Here is a 25646-nt window from a genome sequence, read left to right as displayed (position 1 = left end):
GTAAAGAACAATTGTGATGTTGCGAAGGATGGTGCGGGAAGCACATGGAATTTGGTGCACCTCAAGAGGAGGCATAAATAGAGTTGTAGGTGAAGGCTCAGAACTGGTGTAATTTTTTCATGAATGCGCTGATTTGATGTCGTAGGACATCGTGAGGAGGGCCACTCTCAAGACGCCCAGTCTCAAGTCTGGGTAAAATGTCGGAGTCTGCACTTACTTTAAACTCAAGATATGAAAGCCTACGCATAATCCTTAGTTTACAGTCAGTCCAGGCTCAGCTGTCACCAATTTTGGGGGGAATGTGTCCAATCCAAAGGTCAAACACACACGGTTCACGTACCTACGTCGTCGAAGTAGTGTGTCAGCCATCGACTCGAGATATTTGCCGTTCAATGAGGCCAGTTGTGACGGTCTCTATATTACAGGCTGGAATATCGACTGTGCTATTTTATGATATGCTACCTCCCGCCGAAGACATCTCCGAGATCTTGCGTCTCTCGTTCAGTCTCCCTTGAACGTCACTACTCACTCGAAGACAGATCCGCGTTTGATTAGGTGGCAATGAAGAGGATCACAGCGGTTATATTAAACATATTTGCAATGGATAGACTGGTAAACTTCCTTTTCTTTGATGTAATTCAGATGCGCCATCGACTCATCAGTCCTAGGCACATGATTATGATTAACAATTCTAATCGAATGACATAGACGTCGACTAACTATGAACTAAATACGAACCCACAGATATGCCATCTGCTTATCCACAATCCAGAATCAGGGAACTCGCTCAGCATGGTCTCCACTGCCCTATGACTCATAGGGTTGCCGCGATGCACTATGGGAAGGTGCTATTAATTGACTGGGGTCAAAGCAGGTGTACTCATTGGTTCCAGAGTAGCGTGCGAGATATGTAATATAATACCAAGTCAATCATTTACATGGTGTCGCTGACATTTACCAGGGGTCTGAGCAGGGTGAAGAAAGTTTGGTCATGAACAAGAGACATGATGCTGATTCGAGCCAGATTAGAGAAACCGGTGTATAATAAAAATGGCCCCACCGGGATGGAGTAGTCAGTAAGACAACAGTGATTAGGGATAATGCGGAAATGAGACGATAGCATTGCTGCATAGGGTCATCTAAATGAATATAATGTTCAATGTACATAGGGTGGCACGAGCCGGGGTGAGATCGCCTGTAAACACACAAAAGGGAAAAGAGATAACTATCATTGGATGGCAGACAGAGTTTCAGCAGATGTAAACTCATGCCTGATGCGAGGCAGGACGACGACAACCAAAGAAAAACCCACAGCAGCTCACTCCTTCATAAACAATGTCCCCCGCTCCACCAGTTGAGCCTTGTTGTGTCGGTCGTCCTTGAGACCCTTGTGCACCCACTGTAGGTTGTCCGGGTGTCGTTGAATTGTCAGCATTGTTGTCATTTAGGCGTTGCATAGCTGCTGCCGCTTCTTCGTCAGTCTCGGGAGCGATGCCATATCTCTGCAAATTTATTTGAATAATGAGAAAGAGGCGAATATTAGTGGTGACGAGCGACTCACGTCATCCTCGCGACAAGGAGCAACAACCGAGTCGACAGGCTGCTTCGAGATTCTTATGGGAGATCTGAAATTCCAATGCCTGGGCTGGAGCGGTATGGCTTGGGGTATATCTGCAGATGGAGTGCTGAAACACAGCGAACCAAATAGATTGCGCCAGTAAGTGGGGGACGATGGGCTCGCAGATGAAGCTGCGAGATGAGGAGCAGTGTTCCAGAAGTCGTTGCCCTGTATCAGGGTCAACCTTACAAGAGCTCAGGAACGAAACATTACACTGACATATTTTGCCAACCCTTTATTGTTCGCCCGCTGTCTAGAGACTAGAAGGGGGTCAAAGTTCTAAGGAGACGAATGAGCATTTGAAGAATTAGTTAACAATTGATTGGCGCACATCTCTCGGTCGGGCTACACGCCCCTAGAAAACAGGTCAGATACAGTGTTAGAGAGAAGCAGCGATGACTTGCCTTGAGCTTCGTGTCGGGTTTTGCATTGCCATCATTAGCACTCTGAATACCAACCAGAACCCGCTTACAAAATATGCTAACGACACAAAAGTATGCTTACCTTATCTTCATCCTGTTGTGTGAGCGCAGCCTCCATGCTCCATACATGAATTTTTGCATCAACTCCAGCACTGGCAATGTATTTTCCATCAGGGAATATAGCAAGAGCGCGGAGTTCGTTGTCGTGCAAGAGTGGGTCTCCAACTGGCTGATTGGTCGTTAGGTCCCAGATGCGAATTGAGCAATCCCTTGATGCGCTAACAAGATGACATTCATCCGGGGATAGACTGATGGATATGACGCTGTTGGTATGACCTCGAAAAACAACAAGCTCCTGTCCATCAATCAACCGCCATTTTCGGATGGTGCAATCAGTTGACGAGGAGAAGATGTGTGCGCCGTCCTTGGACCAACACAACGACATCACCATGCCTTCATGTCCCTTGATCTCGATGAGCAGCCCGCCATCCCCTGAACACACGCGGATCATCTCGTTCTCACCGCCGCTTGCGAATTTGTCACCTTGTGGAGAGTATTTGATAGCATACACCCGACCGTGACTGGTCTCTATCGGTGGTGCCATTTGTCGGCCAGTATCTGGGTTCCAGCGTCGTACGGTGCCGTCTTGCGATCCACTTACTATCTCCAGGGCATTGGGAGACCAATCGAGGCACCTCACCGGAGCAATATGCCCCTCCCACGGCTTGCAGACCATGCTGCCCTCCTTGATGTTCCACAACCGTAGCCTGCCGTCTGCACTTCCGCATATGATCACTGTTTCATCCGGAGATACTGCCATCTGGGCTACCCCTCCTCCGTCACCACCCCAAGGCTTCCCTACAGGCTTTCCGTCTCTCGTCCACTGCCGAATGGAACCGTCTCCCGAACCGCTCGTGATATTGTAATTGGTGCCAAAGCAAGCAAGACTCGATACGAGTTTGGAGTGACCCTCGATGATGCACTCCGGCGTCAAGCTCCCTGGTGGACGTTCTGGCGTTGATTTCTTCCACGATGTGGTCCGAGTGTTGTGATTGACGAAGTAGGACCGACCAAGTGGTGATATATGCCATTCGCATCCGGAAACAACAAGCTCCCCGTGATAATCTATGCTCAAGCATGAGTTCCTCACTTCTAGTGCTACATTCTTCTTTCACCTAGTCGTACCCCTGGTAAAGGAAGGTCCCGTGAAGTCATCATGAGTGAATCGTCTTGATAGCGCATTGTACCATCCAGCATCTTATACTGCTGCCATTCAGGAGGGAGCGCTTCATTCCCGCCTGCTTTCGTTGAATAAGTCAGCAAGCATGACAATGAGGTCGCTCACCTTCCCAAAGTGCATCCTGGTGGTGCTGCGCACCATATGGTGGCGGATTCTTCTCGCTCTTCCAAACAGGTTTAACAAACGCCGGTGAGTCTGACAGCGCTTTTCGTCCCACATCTGTCTGCCTTGCTGACGCGGTTGACTCTGCTTCTTTGCGGGGCATGACCCCGATTGAAAAAGGTTGCTGTGAGGGAACGTTCGATAATGGGCCAAATCAATAATCAAGAGTTGAGAGAGATGATGGAGGAGATGGAGAGACCTGCTATTTCACAGGGTTGATTTTGCATGCTGTAGATACTTACTTAAGTACCTTGTAGTTTGCGATGCTTAATTTCGGTCAGTATGTTCTACCCGGGCGGCATCTCGTAGAAACGACAACGGTTCGTGGGTGATACATTAACGATCATAAAATGACGCGGACATAACATAGCGACAATTCACATTCACCATGCCTCAGTCATGTCACTACAATTGCCTGTGATGTTGTTAATCCTCATTATCAACCACTATTCGTGATGAGATGAAGAAGACGACTGACTACTTTGCGCGGTGCAATTAGAATGTTGGATGGTTGAAGTTATTGATGCCGTTGGAGTGGGGTATTCCACTCTCGGTTGAACGGACAGGAAGACGTGCCGAACTACTCTACTACATCCGAGCTCTATGCCTTTGCTATAAACACTGTTAAACACCGGCAAACACCGCCTGCTGCTCGACCCTCTGCCTAGGGGCTCCCCACTCCACGTGCCCCCATTTAAAAAACAGCGACACCCTCGTCGCTACATCTCCCTTCTGTCTGCCGTTTCTTGTTCTCGCCTCCTCTTTTTTACTCCTCTTGATTCTGCTTTTCTTCTTCCTCTTCCTGTTCATCAGCTGACTCTTCATCGTCTGTTTCTTCCTCGTCTGTGTTCTTGAACCGTTCACTTGGGTTTCTATCTGCTGTACTTCCTTCTTCTTCCTCGATCATCTGTCCTTCCGTACTTTCTGCCTCTTTTTGCTCCTGCTGTTTCGCTAACTGAGTGCCTGGTCTAGGTACGAAGCTTCTAAGATGGTGTGCATGGAACTCTCCAGTTCATTGGCGTGCCCTCTAATGTTTCGAGCCTGTATGAGTTGCACAGTCGTTCTGCAATGCGGCATGGAGGTGACCAGCATGGTAGGATCTTGCAGTTTCAGCTTCGAATGTTGTATTGAGGCTGCTGTGAAAGAATTGAACTAGCTGTCTCTTTGAAAATATGACTTCCCTTGGTGACCTCACGAGAACTCGTTTGTTGAACACTGCTTTCTGTTTGAAGGCATGTTTCACTATTGCATTGTAGCCGTCTAGTTGCTGTTGGGCTACATAGGCCATATGGGTGCTTGTATCTGTAAGTCGTACTGCTGATGCACTATTGGCCAAGTCCATATGCGGTGTGTTAACGATTTGACCTAACAACAGTTCTTTCAGTGAGAACTTGAGAGCTGGTAGGATGCAATAGTTGAGTGCTGTGACCGCCTCGTCTAAGTGGTCGGGCCAACTCTTTGGCAGCTTATCCCATGTTATGGCACTGTAGTCATCTTCACCTAGATCTGGGGTGCATAGACGTTTCAGTACGTGTAACAGGATTTTGTTGGTTCCCTCTACGAGGCCATTGATCCACAGAGCATACACTGCAATGATGTGTCGCTTGCATGCCCATTTCGTGCAGAACTCTTTGACTTCCTGGTTGTCGAAGTGTCGTCTGCTGTCTGTCATGAAGGTTTCCACCGGTACGAAGTTGTGGAAGATGTTCCAGTAGGCTGTCGATGGTTGTTTTCGCTGTCCCTGCCGTCTTGTACTTGAAGACCCAGATGTGTTGGGAAAAATGTGTCGAGATATACACCTAGCGTATGGTACCCTTTCACTTTTGGTAGTGAGGTAGTCTCCTACTGTTACAGTAACATTATCTGCTGATCATGCATACCTCGCGCATCGCACTCCCACCTTGGAGACCTGGCACAAGCATCTTGGCCATGCGAACTACCATGCTATCTATGATTTTGCCCGCTCTGGCTTTGCAACCGGTATGCCTATTGACCTATCCTCCCTTCCTCCCATTTGTGATGCTTGTATCCTCGGCAAACAGATGAGAACAAGTGTACCGAAGGTTAGGGAGGGGAATTGCGCAGCTCTGCAAGCTTGGGATTGTACATGTCGACTTGATGGAGCATCCGGATACTGTATCCGTCAGCAGGGAATAAATACATAATGGATGTCATTGACGATTTCTCCTCATACTCCTGGTCCATCCCCCTCGCCTCCAAGAGTGATGCCTTTCCAGCCTTACAGGCTTGGGAACGTGCACGTGAAGTCGAGACAGGTCTTCTGGTTGGTATCTTCCACTCTGATAATGGTGAACTGAAGTCTTCCGGCATGCGTGAGTGGCTCCTCACCCACGGCACTTTACACCAATTCACTGCACCACACACCTCGGCCCACAACGGCCGTGTCGAACGCCTACATCGTACCCTAATGGGGAAAGCACGCGCTATGCGTACCTCATGCAATATGCCTGCTAACCGTTGGGACGAATTTGTCCTTACTGCCAACTATTTGTCTAATCGTACTCCGGTCACATCGCAGGCAGGTCACACTCCCTAATGAAGTGTGGTTTGGGTGTCAGCCTGATCTTTCCCATCTGCGTGAAATTGGCTGCCAGTGCCTTCGTTCTCATCCAAAATCGACACAACCCCAAGATCTTCAACCGTTCCACCGAGTGTATCCTTATCAGCTATTCCCTCGACTCTAAGGCTTACAGGTGTTATCACCGTGCCTCCAACAAAGTATTTGTCTCGTATCATGTATCTTTTATCGAGTCTTTTAATGATCACGCCACGCCTTTGCATCCTGGTCACACATTGTCTAACCCTCCTGCATCTTCTAGACCTGATGCACCAGTTACTCCATCATGATGTGCCTCTGTCAGTGATGCCACCGATGATGACAATGACAATGACCCCCCCACTCAGCCCACTCCACCCCCCCCCCCCCCACTTCGTCGTTCTGCACACATACCTGCTCCCACCGAAAAGCGCTGTGCTATCGATGAAGTCTCATATGTACCAGCAGCCCAATGTGCTGCTCTAGCATCCATGGCCACAGCTGAACGTCTTCGTCATCTTGATAACATGTCTGATCGTGCGTTTAAAGCCGAACTCCCTGATGCTGACATTAAAGCACTGGAAAATGAGCTAGCTTATCTCTCTGAAGTGTTTGCTGCCATCCCCAATAACTTCGATCACAAACTACCAGACGACCCTTCTACCTATGCTGATGCAATGACTTCACCTCATGCTCACGAATGGACAGCAGCTCTGCAGGAGGAGTTCAACTCTCTACGGGACTTAGGTGTTTATAAACTTGTTCCACGCTCATCTGTACCCGCAGGTCGTAAGCTCATGAAAGGTCGCCCTGTTTTCAAACTTAAACGCGAATCAACATGGAGCCCCCGCCCATTTCAAAGTGTGTTATGTCTGCAAAGGCTACTCTGCCATCTGGGGACAAGACTACACTAAAACTTCAGCACCTACAGCACATCTTGAATCCTTCCGTATCCTCGCACACCTCGGCGCTGCTCTGGACTGGGAGATCGAACAGCTCGACATCAAAACTGCTTTTTTCTACGGACTTCTGGATTCGGACGAGGTTTGCTATATGGAGCAGCCAGAGGGCTTTGTTGCCACCGGATTCGAGGATCATGTCTGGGAACTGCAGAAAGGACTCTACGGTATGAAGCAGGGTGGTCTCGTCTGGAACAAAACCCTCAATGAAGCGATGTTGGCATGGGGGTTCACACGCCTAAAGAGCGAGCACTGCATCTACTTCCGTCACTCCACTGCTGGTATCCTCCTCATCGCTGTTCATGTTGACGACTTCTTCACCATCAGCAGTTCTAAAGCTGCCCTCGCTGAATTCAAGGCCGAACTGCGCACCAAATGGCAAGTAGCTGAGCTTGGAGATGCTCATTTTTGTCTTGGTATTGCGATCTCTCGTGACCAATCCGCACGCACCATTTCACTATCACAGACTGCACTTATTGACCGCATCATCCACCAATTTGGCCTGAAGGATGCTGTACCTTGTTCTGTCCCCATGGAGCCGGGTTTACGACTGTCTTGCCGTGACCACATCAGGAAAAACCTCCCTTTAATATTAGAGAGAATTTGATCAAATTTGATCAAAGGTGGAAAACCACATACCGTTTTCTCAAATGTGCGATAAAACGATCCAATATTCACCGAATTCAGACAATTGTTAGCAGGGCCCCAGAATTCACTACAGTTGGGGAAAGTTATTTGGTACTGGCAGTACTAGTATAGAGTATAACATATAATTATACTGATTTCCGTATACCATGAGCAGCGAGTTGGACCTCCAACAAATGAGCCTTTCTCGCCTCCTCGCACCGTTTGATTTCGGCATCCCAACGATCTGCCACGAGTTTACACATGTAATTCTGAGAGACTGTTAGAGGGGCTGGAGTCTGACGGTATGGCGGGACAGGAGTTTCCGGGACAGGAGTTTCAGCCTGTACTATTTCCGGCCCAGGGGTAGCGCTGATGCCAAATTCCGGTAATGCAAATCTACGGATCAATGGTTTTCTAGGCCTTGTCACGTGACGTGAGAAACTCAGGCTTTGGACACCATGATTATGACTTACTTTTTGATGGGTGAGATCCCATTTGCTGTCTTATGTTCTCCAAAATCCAGGGAAGGCGAGCGTGGGCTAGATCAGATCCAGTCAGATCCGAGAAGAAACTATTTTACAATCATAATCAACCAACCGCTTCCCAGGAATTGAATTCTCTTTCTCGGCAATGGAATCCTGCGAGTTAGTCAGTTCAATTGTTTGTAGTATAGAACGGGAACTTGCACACCATAAATATATCACACAAACCTTCTCAATACACGAATCCAAGTCGTAACACAATAGATGAGAACAGATGATGGTCAAGGTGATTGAATCAAGACGGGGAAAAATTTGCACACCACATCTGAACCGTGAGAAAGCACCTGTCAACGGCTCGACTCAGGACAGAATTAAACACTGTCCTCACCATTCAAGTTGAAGCAGTGTACAGTAAGCCTTTAATATATGGTTACATATGCATTTTGGTCAGTGAAGCTGTTAACAAAAAATGTGCTACACTGATCTAACACATTGCTCGTAGTCCATTCACGTGGAGCCACTGCCCCAAATTTGGGTATTAAGTGTACGGAGCGTCGAATATTGCTGAATAGGGATAATGCTGGATTGCCTGTCTCCATCATACAGGGCACGCGAAACTTTATACATCCCATGGTTAATGTCTGGTGTGGTGAACTGGTGAGAACCATTCAACATATGCGAAGTGATCAGGCACATTGACATTGCAAAATAGAGCACATTTGACACTGGCCGACAGTGAGAAGACCACGCGAACTTGTGCGACACGATATCCTGTGAGTTGTTTGTCAGTCCAAGTATCCCCACATACACACATCAAGACAATCACCTTCCACACCCAATTTGCCACCATTGCCCAGATTTACAAGTGCGGTATCAAACCTTGCTGGAACTTTCCTGTTATGGCAGTCACATCAGGCAGGTCTCGCATGTATCACGTCAACGGTGACATTGTTTAGCATGCCATCATCACCCACAGTACTACACCGGACCTTGTGGTAAACCGCAACCGACTGGAATGGGAGATTGACATGGCAGGCAGCATCTTCAGACTGCCTTGCAGTCAAATCGGGCTGCATAACTTGCACCACGAAGCGAGCCATGGCGGCTTGAAAATGTATTGCACCATACTGATCAGCAAGGGATGCAAATGTCACCCGTTTAACAGACGGGTGCTTCGCTAGCTTGGATTGTTGCAGATATACGAGGTCGGAGTGGGGTAGGGGGTGATGTAATTGATGTAATTGAGGGACATGATCTGGTGCCTCGGTTCCGGTGCCATGGTGTAGACGCCATTGAATAAATTTATTGTGCCACAGCATTTTCTCTCGTCGCTCGAGCCACAGTGTGATTTGCATGTACTCGTCCTTGTGATTTGTCACACAATATGCGTCCTTCGCTAGATCAATGTGAAGTCGTTCTGTATATTCTGTGTTATAATTGTCGGTGGTTCCGAACATTCGAATCATCATGACGTAGTGTCGGAGAGAATGGAGCTTAGGGAGGTTGAACGATGATCTGATACCCAGGTCCACGAAGATAGATTTGTTATCGTGAAATCGGTCGAGTGCCCCACTCAGAAGCTCTAATGTTACATTCGAATGACATGGGTACCGTGCCAGATATAAGTAGTCGAGGAGGCCTCGAACTGCACGAATAAGTCTAACGGGGGATGCACCATCAGGCAAACGGATATCGATTATTAGGCCAAGGAGAAATCGGCATATTTGCTGGTGCTCCGTTCCACTAACTCACGACAGAATCGAGATGCCTTTCATAAATAGGCGGATGTTGTGGTTTGGAGGCAAACGTTTGCACCACACGTCAATTTCTGCCTCACCGAAAGCTGATTTAATCCAAGCGATAAGGTGTTTGACCAGGCCTTGATACAATTGGTGGAGAACATCGGGGGTGATTGCATTATATATTACAGTGCGGGAGTTCCTCCCAGAAAGGATGATAAAGTGGTTTTACTCCTGAAACGAACGATGAGTCAGCAACAGGGCCAGCATTAACGGTCCAATGAAACAGAGTGAAAAACCCTTACCTGCATCATGACAAGCCTTTGCAAATTGATTCGGGTCTTCATCGACAAGGGCAAGCGCATCTAAGATTCGATCCAAATCACGCAGCTCAAAAGGTAGGTCTTTGCTGCCAAGCTCGCTAGAAGGTATGTCACATTTCGGACACTCTCCGGTCTTCATCCCAGTCACCAATAATTGCTCGGGATAATCTCCAATATAACAGGCCACCAGAGGATGACCGCGACGGAGGACTCCATCACCACTGGCTATCAGCATCCCATCCTTTCCTGGCTCAACCAACAGCTCAACAATATGATGCACACATGCGTGGAACAGATTAGCAAGACAACGCCGCCTTGCTGTTTTGTTTGTGATATGCTCGAGCTTGGTCGTGGGAAGGTAACCAACAAGTATCTGCGCGTTTCGAGAGGGTTGTCATCATACTTCTTTGGGGAGGTTTCCAATAGTCATATAAATCGGGTATGCTGCTTTGTTTCGAAACATGGTGACTTGAGTTTTGTTCGATGAAAGCAGGATGGGTATTATAGTTGCACCGGGTTTTTCGTTCTCAAGTCGTTTCTTTCAATTCAATCAGCGCAAGGCCCCAAGTCATTGTTAATTCTCTCACCTGAGTACGCCACCACCAATTGCCTGTATGCATGTCGTGATATAACCTCTGAGTCTGGTCCTCATCGGAATAGTGTCGTTCAGGGGCGAAAACCAGGTAAGGTGCAAGTTCTGGATCTCCAAACAGTGACTTGACGCATTGCAGGATATCCCGAAAGTATGCATTGAAGGCTTCGCCTGCCATCAAAATTTCCTGGCGCTTAAAATGAGGCCACCGGGCAGGAATTTGGTTGTCGATAATCTTGTTTAGCTTGCGGGAATTTCGGTAAGAGAGGCCGAGCCGTTCGCAAACCTGTTGTGCTCATCTAAGTTAGTACCATTGTATTGCCAGAGAAGACTTCAACTCACCCCCTCAATGGCAAGCAGATCTGTGAAAGCAGTGGAGCCTTGCCCCCTCAGCTTTGCCCATCGGGCAACTTCATAATCAATATGTGAGATGAATGGCGCCCAAACACAGCTACCACCTTGACTCATCTTATCACCATATGACTGATATCCGTTTTGGTCAGATTCAAATTCGCCCGCATCCTCAATTATGGCTCCAGCGCTGCGAAGTGGAAAGCTTGCAATATATGGGCCATGGTGATGGTGCAGAGGAAGTTCGGCCTCATGACGATGAGTGCGTTGGCGAACAACGTCAGCATTGCCTTCATCTTCATCCATGGGAATATTCTGATTGTTCACTGTTGATCTCCGGTTCTTCAGCTCTTCGAATAGGAGGTTCCCAATCTGCTTCTTGTTCAGCCACACCACCTTCGCCCTCAACTTCCTCATCTTCATCGTCATCCACCACTGGCATATCAAGATAGTCTTCCTCGTCTACAGGCCATTCAAGGTCTTCGGGTGTGGTATCAAAAAAATCACCTTCAAATAGGTGCGGGCCATTGTGATTTTCTTCGTTGTTCTGAGTCTTGGTGTCCATGTCAGCATGAATGTGCCACAACCATACTAATATTGACATTACCTGTGGTGAGTGACCGGGACTGCTAGGCATGTAGTTGTGCATGTCCTCGTAGATGCTGACACAGGCAGAATTTCTAGTTCGTGCGAGGTGACAAGAGTAACCACTCTCACTAAACATGCAACCGCAGCCATCACAGACTGGCATGATGCAGTGGCAGTGGTACTTTGAGTGAGTGGCTCTGGCTGAATGTATGTTGGGATATAGCAGAACGTCCAAGTCCAAATTTGTAAGTGTCAAATTTTTCAGTTGCGCATCCGACTGACTCAATTCTGACTCTGATCTCTTGCTCTCACTCTATCAGATTTCTTCGATGTCGACTCCGACCGAAAAAGCTGCTGCAATGCGTGCTGCCAAGCTGAAGAGGCATGTGGAGGCCGCCACTACTCCTGAATCTGCTCCGAGTCGTACATCACGGTTTTATCAGTCTCGCTTTGTTTTTCTGATAGCCTGATCATCTGGCATTAAGGACCTTCCCGACAATCCAAGGCCACAGCACTGAAAAATCAAGGTGCGCCAGCTGTCTGAGTCGAGCCACATCTTCTGACTCACTTGAGCAAAATTACAGTTTGGATGTCAGAAAAGAAGACACGAAAGTGGGCCGCATCGAGCACGGCTGAGCCTGATCACGCCAAGCAGGCACAAACTTGTAAGTTTGATTAGACTTTTGTATATTGTTACTAATATGCCATAGCGGACAAAAAAAAACCTGACCCTGCAAACAGACAGAAGAGCAGTGTTACATGGCCAGCGGCACAACCTTTTGAGTCTGACTCAGACGACTTCAAGGTTGATGGAAGTGATGGTGCCTCATCTGATTTTGGAGCCGAGTCCAACAACAAAGAATCAGATGATGATAGTATTTTGGGACTCATTGGCGACAAGCTGAAGGCCACTCTTGACTATGAGGTATGTGCTATTGTCATTGATGATTTGACATCTGATCCTCTTGATTATTCGCATAGCGTCCTCAATTTACTCTACATAACGACAGTACGTGAACAAACCTCCTCCTCCTAGTACTAAGTGACACTCTCGTGTAGACAGCAGTGTTGCTTCGACATTCAGCTCAATGCCAAGTACATCACCGGTTTCTGATGACGAGGCCCTCATTGGTACCATGGACTCTGCTACCGAGGATACAGGTAACAGTCTGACTACTAACGGGAAGAAATCCGGCTCTCACTATCGTCCTTCCAAGCTGAAAGGGACGAGTACTAAGACCAATCAGAAAGTGGCACTGTCGAAAGGAACCAAACACATGAAGCAAAGAGAACAAGAGGTGAACGAGTCTCGTTGATTCTCACAAACATTCACTCACTGTACTCGTCGTTTCAGAAACCAACTTGGTGCACGCCGAACAAGGTTGATGATACCACCAGTGATGGACCACCTGCAGATGATGAAGCAGTGTCAGCAAGGTCTATTCGTTCATGCAAAGATGACTGGTTGCCTTCTTGTCGCATCATGTATAGCGCCTCCGGCAAGGTCAATATCACCGAGCAACAACCCCACATCCAGGACATGTTGCGGGCCTCAATTACCTGTCTTCACAAGCACATCCTCTTCGAAAATGCGTACTTGGACCTCCAGCAAAGGAGGAAAATCATGGCCGACATACTCTTGTCATGTGCGAAAGATGGAGAGGACTCGGAATTTGTAGATGTAAGAAAACGGCTTATGAAGGATGCGAAGTATGTATGTGCGTTATCTTTGGTGGTATGTGTATCGTGTTGGCTTGAGTTTACCACTGTCATCTGAACTCATTTGCAGCCTGAAGGTCGTATTGGCACCATTCGCAGGAACGTCAGGAAGGCTGCACAAGCACATGTGGCGAGCCACTATGGTTTGACAAAAGGTGCCGATGATAGGGTCAAGGACCTTCTCAAAAACAACGCTTACATTTATCCTGTGAACGCAAAGGTTCATAATACCTTTATTATTTATTTTATATTTGAGCTGATTCCAGTGGCCTCATCATAGGGGGACCCTATCCGAACCAAACCATTTCAAGTGCCAGCGATTTTGGACACCATCGAGGATGCTTTCTTCAGCGACGAGCTCGCAGCAGGAGTAAAGTGGCATGATCATCTAACATCAACAATTGATGATCATCCTGAAGAGGTTGAGCTGCCTGTTGCGATGGTGGCACTTGCTAGCGCTGCAGTATGTTTTATTTGCTGTGGGTATGTTATATATATTAATGCATCACATAATTCAAGGTGTGCTCCGTCATTATGCAGTACTCCTCCGAAAAATACGACCAAGACTTCAACTCGGACATGTACGGCAGGATCTATCGAACATTAGTTGGCCTGTTGAATGGCATCTTCAAGACCAGCGAGCGCAAATTTCACGTACTTGGACACTCGTTGTATATGTCTGTCTAGTGAGTTCTACCTTTTTCGACACCAGTCATTGTCTGATTGCATCATGTTGTAGCGGGTCGAAGCGCAAGACTGAGGAACCTAGCGCAGCCGAGAGTCTCATGTTCCTCGATATTGACGGTATGGCGGAGGAATGATAAATACTGGTCACTCATTTGTATTGTCTAGGTTTGAGATTTAATGTTATTTGTTTGATGGCATTGGACGCAATTCGACAACTGCCTGAAAATTCTGTGCTGATTGTCGAAAATTGAGATCCGATTGTCGAAAATTTTCAAGGGACTAAAATAATTGATCAAATGTTCAAATCCATCAAATTCTCGCAGATTCACACAAGTTGTATCAGATTTCATCCTGATTTGAGAATGAGGTTTTCCCTGATGCACTCGCCTCGCAATGATGCTGAAAAGGAACTCATGACTCGCACACCCTATCGATCACTCGTTGGTTCCTTGATGTACCTCGCAATTGGCACCCGACCCAATATATCTTATGTGGTTCAGCAACTATGCAAATTCCTTGACTCCTATGGACCTGTACATTGGGAAGCCGCGAAACGTGTCGTACGCTATCTCAAGGGCACATGCACCCTTAGCCTCGTTCTTCGGCGGAGAACATGTGGCACACCTCCTTGCCTACACTGACAGTGATCTCAGCGAGTTGCGTGGACACCCGTCGTTCTGTCAGCGGATACTCCTGTTCTCTCGGTAGTGGTGTTGTGACCTGGAGCACCTGTCAACAAAAGACAGTTTCCCTGTCGACATGTGAGGCTGAATATGTCGCTGCATCCGAAGCTGGGAAGGAAATCGCTTGGATCCTGCATGCTACTGCACGAGCTCAGCTTTCCTCAGTCTTTGGCTTCCCCCCTCATGTGTGACAACAACGGCGCTATTGTACCCACCGAAGACGCCTCATATCACGCTAAAGTTAAACATATCAATATCACTTACCACTCCATCAGAGAACGCATCACATGCCGCCAACTCAAAGTACACTATGTCCGCACCCATGAGAACCTCGCCGATATCTTTACCAAGGCCCTTGCAAAGAAGGATCATGGTCGCCTATGCAACTACCTCGGTTTATGGTGATGAAGTTGAGGAGGAGCACGCATCGCGTTGAGGAGGAGTGTTGGCACATGGATATGCACGTGACAACGTGACGCGGCTCAGCGGAGTATTGGACAGGAATTCAAACCACTATATAGTTGTTTTCTCTCGGTTTTCTCTCTTTCCTCAGTTCATTGTCTATGACTGAGGGTATGTCTCTTTGTTCTGTCGTATGCTACCTAGACGCTGACATAACTACAATAGTTTGACGATTGTCTAGGTACATACTAATCCAGTTCGTTGTCTACGACTGAGGTTTGACGATTGTCTAGTCCTTTTATATTTTCCATCAGGGGATATAGCAAGAGTGTGGAGATGGTCGTCATGCAAGAGTGGGTCTCCAACTGGCTGATTGGTCTTGAGGTCCCATATGCGAACTGAGCAATCCCTTGATGCGCTAACAAGATGACATTCATCCTGGGTCAGACTGATGGACATGATGCTGTTGGTATGACCTCGAAAAACAACAGGCTCCTGCCCATCAATCAACCGCCATATTCGGATAGTGCAATCGAGTGACGAGGAGAAGATGTGTGCGCTGTCCTTGGACCAACACAATGACGTCACCGTGGATTCATGTCCCTTGATCTCGATGAGCAGCTCACTGTCCTTTGACCACACGCAGATCATCTCATCCTCGCTGCCGCTCACGAATTTGCCGCCTTGTGGAGAGTATTTGATAGCATATACCCGATCGTGACTGGTCTCTATCGGTGGTGCTATTTGTCGCCCAGTATCTGGGTTCCAGCGTCGTATGGTGCCGTCTTCCGATCCACTTACTATCTCCAGGCCATTGGGAGACCAATCGAGGCACCTCACTGCAGCATCATGCTCCTCCCACATGGTTGCAGATCATGCTGCCCTCTTTGATGTTCCACAACCGTAGCCTGCTGTCTGCACTTCCACATACGACCATCTGTTTCATCCAGAGATACCGCCATTGAGCCTACCCCTCCTCCGTCACCATGCCAAGGCTTCCCTACAGGCTCTCCGTCTCTCATCCACTGCCGAATGGAACCGTCTTCCGAAGTGCTCATGATATTGCAATTGGCAGCCCAAGTAAGCAAGACTCCATATGCACTTGGAGTGACCCTCGATAATGCACTCCGGCATCAAGCTCCCTGGTGGACGTTCTGGCGTTGGTCTCTTCCACGATGTGGTCCGAGTGTTGTGATTGACGAAGTAGGACCGACCAAGTGGTGATATATGCCATTCGCATCCGGAAACAACAAGATCCCCGGGATAATCTATGCTCAAGCATGAGTTCCTCGCTTCTAGTGCTACATTCTTCGTTCACCTAGTCAGTACCCCTGGTAAAGGTTGCATCCATGAATTCATCATGAAGTGTGTTGTCTTGATAGAGCGTTCTACCATCCAGTATCTTATACTGCTGCCATGCAGGAGGGAGCGCTTCATTCCCACCTGCTTGTGTTGAGTAAGTCAGCAAGCATGACAATTCAGTTGCTCACCTTCCCAAAGTGCATCCTGGTGGTGCTGTGCATCATATGGTGGCGGATTCTTCTCGCTCTTCCGAATAGGTTTAACAAACGCCGGTGAGTCTGACAGCGCTTTTCGTCCCATATCTCTCCGTCTTGCTGACGCGCTTGACTCTGCCTCTTTGCGGGGCATGACCCTGATTGAAAAAGGTTGCTGTGAGGGAACGTTCGATAACGGGCCAAATCAATAGTCGAGGGTGGGGAGAGATGGTGGAGGAGATGGAGAGACCTGCTATTTCACAGGGTTGATTTTGCATGCTGTAGATACTTACTTAAGTAGTTTGCGATGCTTAATTATATTTCCATCACGGTCCGCGTTCCAGAGCGTCTATTTCTTCACAGCAAGTCGCACTCAGTCAGTATGTTCTACCTGGGCGTCATATCATAGACACGACGATGATTCTTATGCTCAAGCGTGATCCATTGACAACCAGATAATGATGCCAACATGGCATAGCGACAATTCACATTCACCATGTCTCACTCATGTCACTACAATTGCCTGTGATGTTGTTAATCATCATTATCAACCACTATTTGTGATGAGATCAAGAAGACGACTGACTAGTTTGCGGGGGGCAATTAGAAAATGTTGGATGGTTGATGGTGTCTGACGATAGAATCAGATTGAACGGCGATCGCACATAGCTGTTAGATATCGACATGCATGTTCACTACCATGCTAGAGACAAAGTGACCCAGTGAGTCGCCTCGTCACGACTGCTTCACTTTCATAGCCTATAATATGGTTAATCCTCCACGAGTGTCGGACAACTGCACCCTCACAGTCATTCAAGGGTCCAGATCTATACTCATAACCAACCCACTCGACTCGTCTGACACACGGGCCTAGTCCATATTGCAAGGCAAGGTATCAAATGAACAGTCAGGTAAATCCTGATTGTCCGTTTCGTACCTCACCTTGACTCCTGGATGGTGATGTGAATTAGAAGAGTGCAACTGCCGGAAGTGAGAGGTCTGCTGGTCGAGATCATCGTCTGTGTTGTTCATCCTGAGATTCGAACTGACCTCAAACTTACTCATACATTTTCAAGTTTTCATGGACACCAGGCAGAAATAAAATGTGATGGTGTGATGAAGGAACAAGGACAGTAAGAAATGGGGTTCGAACTCAGGGACGGCAGAGGTGGTGTGGAGGAGCGAGCAATCTGATTAGCTATACTGGTCAAATGAGTTAGCACACGCTCGAACACGTACTTGACGTGCATATGCCGCATGTCAGTGAAGCGTGTATGGAAGCACGACAGAGAAGGAGTTGATTGACGATTATTTGGCAGTCTGGTATTTGGGAACGAGGCGGTAGACGGTATTCGGGTGTCTAGTGACATCGCGCGAGACAGGTATTCAGTCCTAGGCATATACGGAGCAGTGAAACACAACCGAGACACGGTAAGTATTCGGGAAGGAGAACAGTTTGAACTTTGCATAGCTTATAATTAGTCAGCAGGGGACATCGTGAAAATGCTGCGCCACTTACTGCTGCGATTGCTGCGGCAACTGCCGCGACCACTGCTTCGATGTTGCTAACGCATAACTACACCGGCTGCTAACTATATCAACCTTCCAGCATCTTCCAAATGAGCTACCATTGGAGTCGAACGTGCGCCGGTCTCTTCATGCATTCACACTCAGTCGAGCGCTATCATTAAGCATCCATACTCCTACCGCTTCATCACATCCGAGTCTGTGCTTCTGAAAGGATAAGACGGAATAGAAGAGCTCGTGAGCATCGACAATAACATGGTGAGGTGCTTGACATAGTCTGGCCAGATGGGATGTTAGAGTAGATTCTAGAGTAAAATCACAGTAAACCATTCAGTCATATATATACGCGTCGGTTAATCCAGAGGCAGTCTGATAGAGCTCGTTCCGTCTTACGATTCGGTATACTCTGCAAGTCTAAGACTACATGTCAGTGTGGCTGTGCACTAGACATTTGACAACTTGAAGTTGAACCAAACGACTCCTGTGGTCCACCTTTGTATGAAACGTGTGATCTAGAAGAAGATGATGAGATGATCAAATATCCAGTCGGCAGGATGATGTTGAGGTAAGCTTGATATTTGCTCTCAGAGAAGGTACAGATAGAATGTAGACTCAAGGAAGATATCTGTGGAGAGTGTGAACGTATAAAGAACTATCTATGCGAGTTGAGGAGGCTTAATAACAAATCAAGTTGAAGACAACATGCTAATGATTCGTTTTGTGTGTGGGAAGGTCTGGCGAAGCCAGGCATGCGTGGGAGGCAGCACCTGGACTAAGCACGTGATCCTGGAAGATGACAAGCAAAAGGCTTGATCATTGAAAAGTTTGGGATCAGGGAAACAGACCTTCGGAGCATGTTCAGTGCGGGACATGTACAGACCAAATCGATGATCCGTCAGGAGAAACACGCATTCAGACCACCATAGAGTGAAGCTCACAATGAAGGTGGGTCCTGACGGACCCAACCCACACACCTAAAGCGAACGAATGGATGCACAGAATCATGTCAGATTGAATGCGAGATAACACGCGAGAAGCCCGCAAAGTATGATGAGCGACAGAGTAAGCGATGAGTATTACGATGATGGGGCAGAACGAGATAAGTGATGCCATTGAGCAAAAGAGTCCATGACCAGGTCTAGGTCAGCCAGACACTGTGTATTGGCCGATGAAGCGATGAACAATGGTAAGATAGTGTCAATACAACGCCAATATTCTAGAAATGCATCTGATGACCACCTCCCTTGAGTTGAGACAATGTCTGGATGAACCCCTTGAAGCAGTAACTCCGTGGCGCCCCCGATGCGAAACACGTGTCCCGGCAAGTTAGGGAAACCTTGCGAAACCCAAATTTCATTGCAGCACGCGAGGAAGGCTGTCCTAGTCATAGGGGCCCATCCAGAGGCTGTGAGGTATGCGAACAGGGGGGCGTCGTTGGGAATGCCACAATTGATGAGAAGATGACATTCCAAAGCATTCAAAGGACAGGTACGATGATTTCGCGAGGTGAGGGAGATGTCAGCACCTCGTTCCATTGTGATCTTGGTCCACGGGATGTGAAAGACTGCCGCCTGTGAGTTGTTCTTATCCAGAACTTCAAAGGGTGAAATCGGCGTGACTGAACGTGAGACATGCTTCAAAGGATTGAAGACATTGATGCTAGGTATAACCAGCTCTCCTAGTCTGTGAGAAAGGAGATTGAGAAGTGCTGCAAGTAAGAGAGTGAGCGATGCATACCAACAACAGCACCAGAAAGCTATAAGAGCAACTGCGCAGACAGCCGCATCAAAAGAGAGAGTGAGGTCAAGATGATCAAATAAAAGACATAAGGCATCTATGGTGATGGGTGGGCGTTTGGCCCTGCGAGATGAAGGAGGCACCATCTTAGTAAAGCCGTGTCTGGTGTGATGTAGAAGCTGTGACCCCTGCCAATGAGTGCCGTTGATGACGTGCCAGAATTGTAGGCCGGTGAGCCAGTTATTGAGCATCTTGGAAGAAGTGGTCCCTGTGAACACAGCCGCGAATTGAGCTAATAGAGCCTCTGCCGCAGGCATGCGCTCGGTCTCCAGTATGGAGATAGAGTCACAGAATTGAGTGAAGCAGAGAAGACCCGCACCATAGTTGCTACGCGTGTCGGTATCAAGAGAATGAATCATAACCTAAATGATCGATGTGAGATGAGATGAAGAGAGAATGTGAGAAGGCATACTTGGAATAAGCAAAAGAGAGATGAATCAGGGTATTTCTGTTTGAGCGTAGCCTGCCAGTCTGTACCTGACGGAGTGGTCCAAAGAAGAAGACGATTGCTTGCAAGAACGAGAGGACAGTGTTGAGAAGGAATGATGGATGAACTGGCACGTGGAGTGCGTGCGGTACATGTACGAGATTGTTGCAAAGAGAGAGAAACGGATTGACGAACAGAGGGAGGATGAGCTGCCCAAAATGCAGTGGCAGCAGGCGTCGATGTCGACGCCCTGCATAACCCGTCTGTAAAGATCGCTCTCATTCATTAGAGAAAAAACGATTCAATATCAGGAGGGAGAGAGGGGGGTGATGAGAGACTGTGAGACGACGGGAGGTAAAATACCCCAGGAGATGGGATCCGCGAGGTTGATTGATGTGTGAACATACACGAGGGAGAGAGACAGGTGAGATTCGCGTAGAAGCTCCTCTGAGCGGTGAATGGCTAGATTAATCATAAAGTTGGAACAGTGCCCTTTTTGGAACAGCTGCGATGACGCCTTGGTTATCACTGCGAATTAAGATGTCCGCATGACGTATGCCTTTAGCGTGAATGAGACGAATGGCCAGCTCAACTGCTGTGGCTTCCAACCAGCCTATGTCCCGTGATGGACCTCGCCAGTCTTCTGTCAGACGCCAGAAAGCCCAACGCTGATTCCAGAGCAAGCCTATACCCGAACCTGTGGACACGTCGACCCAAATGCCGTAGTCCCTAGTAGGAGGTTGAGGTGATAAGTCGAGGGGTGATTGAACATGAGTGAGAGTCTTAAGCCACCACTTGAGATCTGACTTAGTGGACTTGTTGATGAAGCGTGTGATGAATTCTTCTGTCCCGTAATCGGACATGTTGGAATAGAGATTAGACAGGTAAGAGCGACCCTGAGGAATGACGAAAGAGGCGTGATTTAAGAAACCCGCGATGCGTTCTAGCTCCCGCTTGGGAACTTGCGCGTCTCGATATAGAGTGAGGGATTCAGAGAGATGTGTGATGTATTTGATGTGTTTGCATTCCACCAGGATAACCGTTCTCGCAGGAACGTCCCAGAAGAAACCTAGATAAACCCTGGTGTCTGAAAAAGGCTGTCCCTTATCCTTGTGCCACGGGACTTGAGCGAGAGCGATGAGCGACTTGGCATATGGAAGATTGTAGTCATAGTGATAGAGCTTGCCATCTGAGATGGTGGGAAAGGAGCTGCGAGGAGATGGGAAATGAAATACGCCAATGTTGTCGACCCATTTCTTAGAAGGTTTGACATCTAGAGTGTGCCATATCTGGACAGTGGCATTGGCGACTTCCCCTTGAAGGCCTGCAGCAGATGCTAAGCCAAAGGGAATGTTATGATTGATGTAGAGTTTACCGTCGTGGTATACGATGAGATAACACTTGTGCTCAGGAGCGCAGGGGATGCCACAATACACTGCTTCGATGTTCAGAGTGGCAAATTGCGCACCTGAAGGGGCAGTGCGAATCTGTGTGATGGATCGTGAGGATGGAGATGAAATGAAGTGTGCATAAGATGACGCGTGTATGCGTACGTATATGTGCCTTTGAATGACAGGATTACGTGTGTCAGAGACGCACGCGAGATTATCGCAAAGAGCGTCCATATACCGAAGTATGAGAGGAGCAAGAAGAGTTAGACGTACAATATCAGCAAACTCGGCGGCTGTGCCCCATTCTGTAGGGTATTTGGCCGCATCAATTTCATCATTGACCGAGTGACTCATAGTTCCCGCATATGAGAGATGACAACAAACTCTGTGTTTGTCTGGGGTGCCGTCGACACCTTTCTTGACAACAACTTGTAGCGGAGAGGATCGAAAGTGTCCGATTGTGGAGAATAATTCTTGATGCGTATACAGGCCCAAGTAACGACCTTTGGATAGTTCTTCAGCGACGTACTTGTCGCAAACTCCCTTGAAGATGTTGGCGCCAGGTAGGTTATTTGGAGTATAAGAGCTGGTGAGTGGTGTGAGATCGTGGCCAATGGTGAAGCTGTTGCGCAACTTGTAAGTGAGTTCGGGAAATTGATGCGTGAGATTGGTTCGTTCAAGAAGGATGTCGAAACCATCAGCCAAGTAGGGCGTATTGATGTAAGAATATTTGAGGTCGCTGTCGTAGGGCGATGAGAAATGCTGCAGGTGATCATGGTATATGTACCGCGGTGAAGGAAGGGTTGATGCGCAAGAAGAGTCTATAGTACAGAACAAGAAGAAGTCTTCATCCAGGAGCTCAGACGCAGAGACGCAACAAGGCGCTGTGCTCTGAACGTCCACAGAAGGAGCAAAGATGTTGATCGGCGTGTTCTCGTTTGCAGGGACGTCTGGGGTTATTGAGATTGAAGGTAACGCAGAGTTGAGAACCGTTGGACGATGACCAGATCGGCCACAGATGATACACATGGGGTCGGTGGATTTGGCGGGTTTGTTGTCCTGAAAGGACTGAGTGTCTGTGTCTGATGATTTCTTGCCTGCGCGCTTGTCGTAGGGCTCGTAACGAGCAGCGTGAATGGAATGATCCACAGAAGAACGAGAGGAAAATTCTTGCTGCCGAAAAAAGACATCTTGCATGGTCTTGTATTTCTTTGTCTGTAGTTGATTGCGCCATTCGTGCTCGCAGTGTTGGTGCGGACGCAAGGCATAGTTTTGTCTAGTTTCAACATCAAACTCAAGGATAGCACGAAAATTCTTACATATGGCTTCATCTTTGGAAAGGGTGGTGAAATGATTCGACCAGCGGGTGTGTGAAAGGGGGTCGCCGATATCTTTAATCCATGTGAGGTAGCGTTGATAGGCTTCTTGCCAGGACAAGGTGTCCAGTTCCAACTCATTCTCGAGTTGGGAGAGATCAAGCAAATGGTGCAAAACGCCGTTGACGTTGATCTTGGAGCGTTTGAGGGAGTAGCCTTCTCGGTGAAGACGTTCCGTGTTAGCGTTGGTGAAGAGCGTGAGTGGACAGTATTGCCCGGCATTGAAAAGATCTTGAATGAAGCTGTGGATACCAAAACTATAAGTAGAGTCTACCCCAGAGCCAGTGGGAAGTTCTTTGGATGTATCAAAAAGAACCTTGGCTAAAGAAGTGACGTTGGGCCTGGAAGCGACCTTGGGAATGATCAAGTCCAGAATGGCTGAGCCTTGAGTTTGAGAAGCAGGCGAAAGTCGGGTAAATGCCGATATCCACTGTTGAAGTGCTGTCCCAGATGGCTGAGGAGGGACCGGTATCAAGAGTTCATCTGCTGGGACGTTAGTGTCTCCGGCATCTCTGCGTGACTGTAATATAATATTGTCTGCGATTCTGTGGGCGTTTTCAGCAAGGATTTGGTTATAAGTCATGGTGCCGGATGAGGTGGCAGGAGCTGATAACAAATTACTCGTTGGGGCAGAAGAAGCTGAATTTGAAATGGCCGAAGTGCCAGGAGGTAGGGTCAAGGAAGACATGAGGCAGATTTGTTGAAGATTTGCAGTGTCAAGAAGAGAATGGACAAAAATGAGAGAGCGACGCGCAAATGGGGATGAGCGCAGAGATGAAGAGGGAATGATGCGTCGATTCTCAAATCGAGTCCTTTTGACTCTGTGCGTTCGGACGTGTGCAATACTTAGATCGAAGCGCACAGCAGGAGAATCTTCACGTGATTGCTTACAAAGGCCATGTTTCATGTGTCAATGCTCACAAGCTCGCGATCCACTCATGTCAGTGTGGCTGTGCACTAGACATTTGACAACTTGAAGTTGAACCAAACGACTCCTGTGGTCCACCTGGCTACGAACCCTAAAACTCTCATTCTATAGTAAGTACTTCAGTGGTAACTCACATATTCCTCATTGTCATTCCCTCTTCCCCACTGACTTCACCTTACAACAGCATGCCAGCCTGGCGCTGCAAGCCGTCGATTCTAAATGGTTCATGATGCCCTACACTGTATCCTTCTGTGGGTCTCCATCACATTCAACATCTTCATATCGCACATTGTCGCTACGCATGGCCGAGCTCCTACAACCTTGAAGGACAGTTGAAAGAAACAAGGAAGTTGTAAAAAACAATTATGATGTTGCGAAGGATGGTGCGGGAAGCATGTGGAATTGGGTGCACCTCAAGAGGAGGTATAAATGGAATTGCAGGTGAAGGCTCAGACCTGATGTAATTCTTTCATGAATGCGCTGATTTAATGTTGTAGGACATCGTGAGTAGTTTCACTTTCAAGACACCCAGTTTCAAGTCTGGGTAAGATGTCGGAGTCCGTACTGACCATAAAGTCAAGATATGACAGCCTACGCATAATCCTTAGTTTATAGTCAGTCCAGGCTCAGCTGTCGCCAATTGTTGGGGGAATATCTCCGATCCAAAGATCAAACATGCACAGTTCATGTACCTACATCACCAAAGTAGTGCGTCAGCCATCGGCCCGAGCTATTTGCCATTCAGCGAGGCAGTTGTGACTGGTCTCCATATTACAGGTTGGAATATCGACTGTGCTATTTTATGATATTCTACCTCCCGCCAAGGACATCTTTGAGATCTTGCATCTGCTCGTTCAGTCTCCCTCGAACGTCACTACTCACTCGAAGACAGATCTGTGTTTGATTAGGTGGCAATGAAGAGGATCACAACAGCTATATTGAACATAATTGCAAACGAGAGGCTGGTAAACTTCCTTTTCTTTGATGTAATTCAGATGCACCACCGACTCGTCAGTCCTAGGCACACGATTAACAATTCAAGCACACTAATTGAATGACATGGACACCTACTAACTATGAACTAACTATGAACGCAACATATATGTCATCTGCTTATCCACAGTCCAGAATCCAGGCTATATTGTCATTCTATAGCATTAAACCAGGCTAACTATCAGTGAGAAGTGATGCAGGAGTGATGCTAAGTGTAGGTTGCATTACCTTCTCACCCAAACCAGCAGTGTAATGGATTAAGTGTATTGTAATGCATTACTACTCAAAAATTTTGTTTGGTCCTTGTACTGCCAAATATAGGTGACATCCTCTCGGCCTTCAAAAAGCTGTATTCCTGATCCAGGCTGGTCCCGGCTAGCCCTTGCCTTCCTGGCCCTGTTCCTGGCAGCCCCCTACCCTGCAGTGCATTCTATTCTTATTCACACTCTTTCTAGTTGTTTGATTGCCATGAATTGAATTAAACTTTACGGTTCGAGTGTGATAGCACTGGGACTTGCCATATAGCCACCCATAGCATGCCTGCATGTAAGTACTAAGTC

General features: G+C 47.7%; 3 protein-coding genes across 3 annotated transcripts; 1 reads left to right on the top strand and 2 right to left on the bottom strand.

Annotated features, from left to right (window-relative positions):
* Positions 1-7673: 7673 nt before the first annotated feature.
* Positions 7674-11600, bottom strand: EDB91DRAFT_1082857 (uncharacterized protein; the record flags this gene model as incomplete). The annotated part of the gene is made up of 14 exons (XM_041315544.1): positions 7674-7708; positions 7752-7981; positions 8059-8124; positions 8183-8223; positions 8502-8523; positions 8579-8838; positions 8880-8961; positions 9052-9726; positions 9820-9946; positions 10112-10502; positions 10533-10667; positions 10717-11007; positions 11064-11534; positions 11580-11600. 14 exons carry the CDS (start codon positions 11598-11600, stop codon positions 7674-7676), a joined length of 2847 nt encoding a protein of 948 aa, XP_041176218.1.
* A 194-nt stretch (positions 11601-11794) lies between these two features.
* On the top strand, positions 11795-14200 carry EDB91DRAFT_1347702 (uncharacterized protein; the record flags this gene model as incomplete). Its single annotated transcript, XM_041325937.1, has 13 exons — positions 11795-11847; positions 11887-11905; positions 11981-12083; positions 12146-12187; positions 12245-12325; positions 12371-12585; positions 12642-12669; positions 12720-12958; positions 13015-13395; positions 13450-13599; positions 13660-13842; positions 13899-14065; positions 14119-14200. The coding sequence occupies 13 exons, from the start codon at positions 11795-11797 to the stop codon at positions 14198-14200; spliced, it is 1743 nt and encodes a 580-aa protein (XP_041176217.1).
* An 8846-nt stretch (positions 14201-23046) lies between these two features.
* On the bottom strand, positions 23047-23616 carry EDB91DRAFT_1022171 (uncharacterized protein; the record flags this gene model as incomplete). Its single annotated transcript, XM_041312583.1, has 1 exon — positions 23047-23616. A coding segment is annotated over one exon (570 nt), but the record flags the coding sequence as incomplete, so codon positions are not given.
* Positions 23617-25646: the final 2030 nt, after the last annotated feature.

Source organism: Suillus paluster (genome assembly GCF_016628075.1).
Source record: "Suillus paluster strain FC165 chromosome Unknown EDB91scaffold_33, whole genome shotgun sequence".
In the NCBI taxonomy this organism is placed as follows: domain Eukaryota; kingdom Fungi; phylum Basidiomycota; class Agaricomycetes; order Boletales; family Suillaceae; genus Suillus; species Suillus paluster.
The sequence above is the reverse complement of the archived record's forward strand: the minus strand, read 5'-3'. Positions and strand labels throughout refer to the sequence as shown.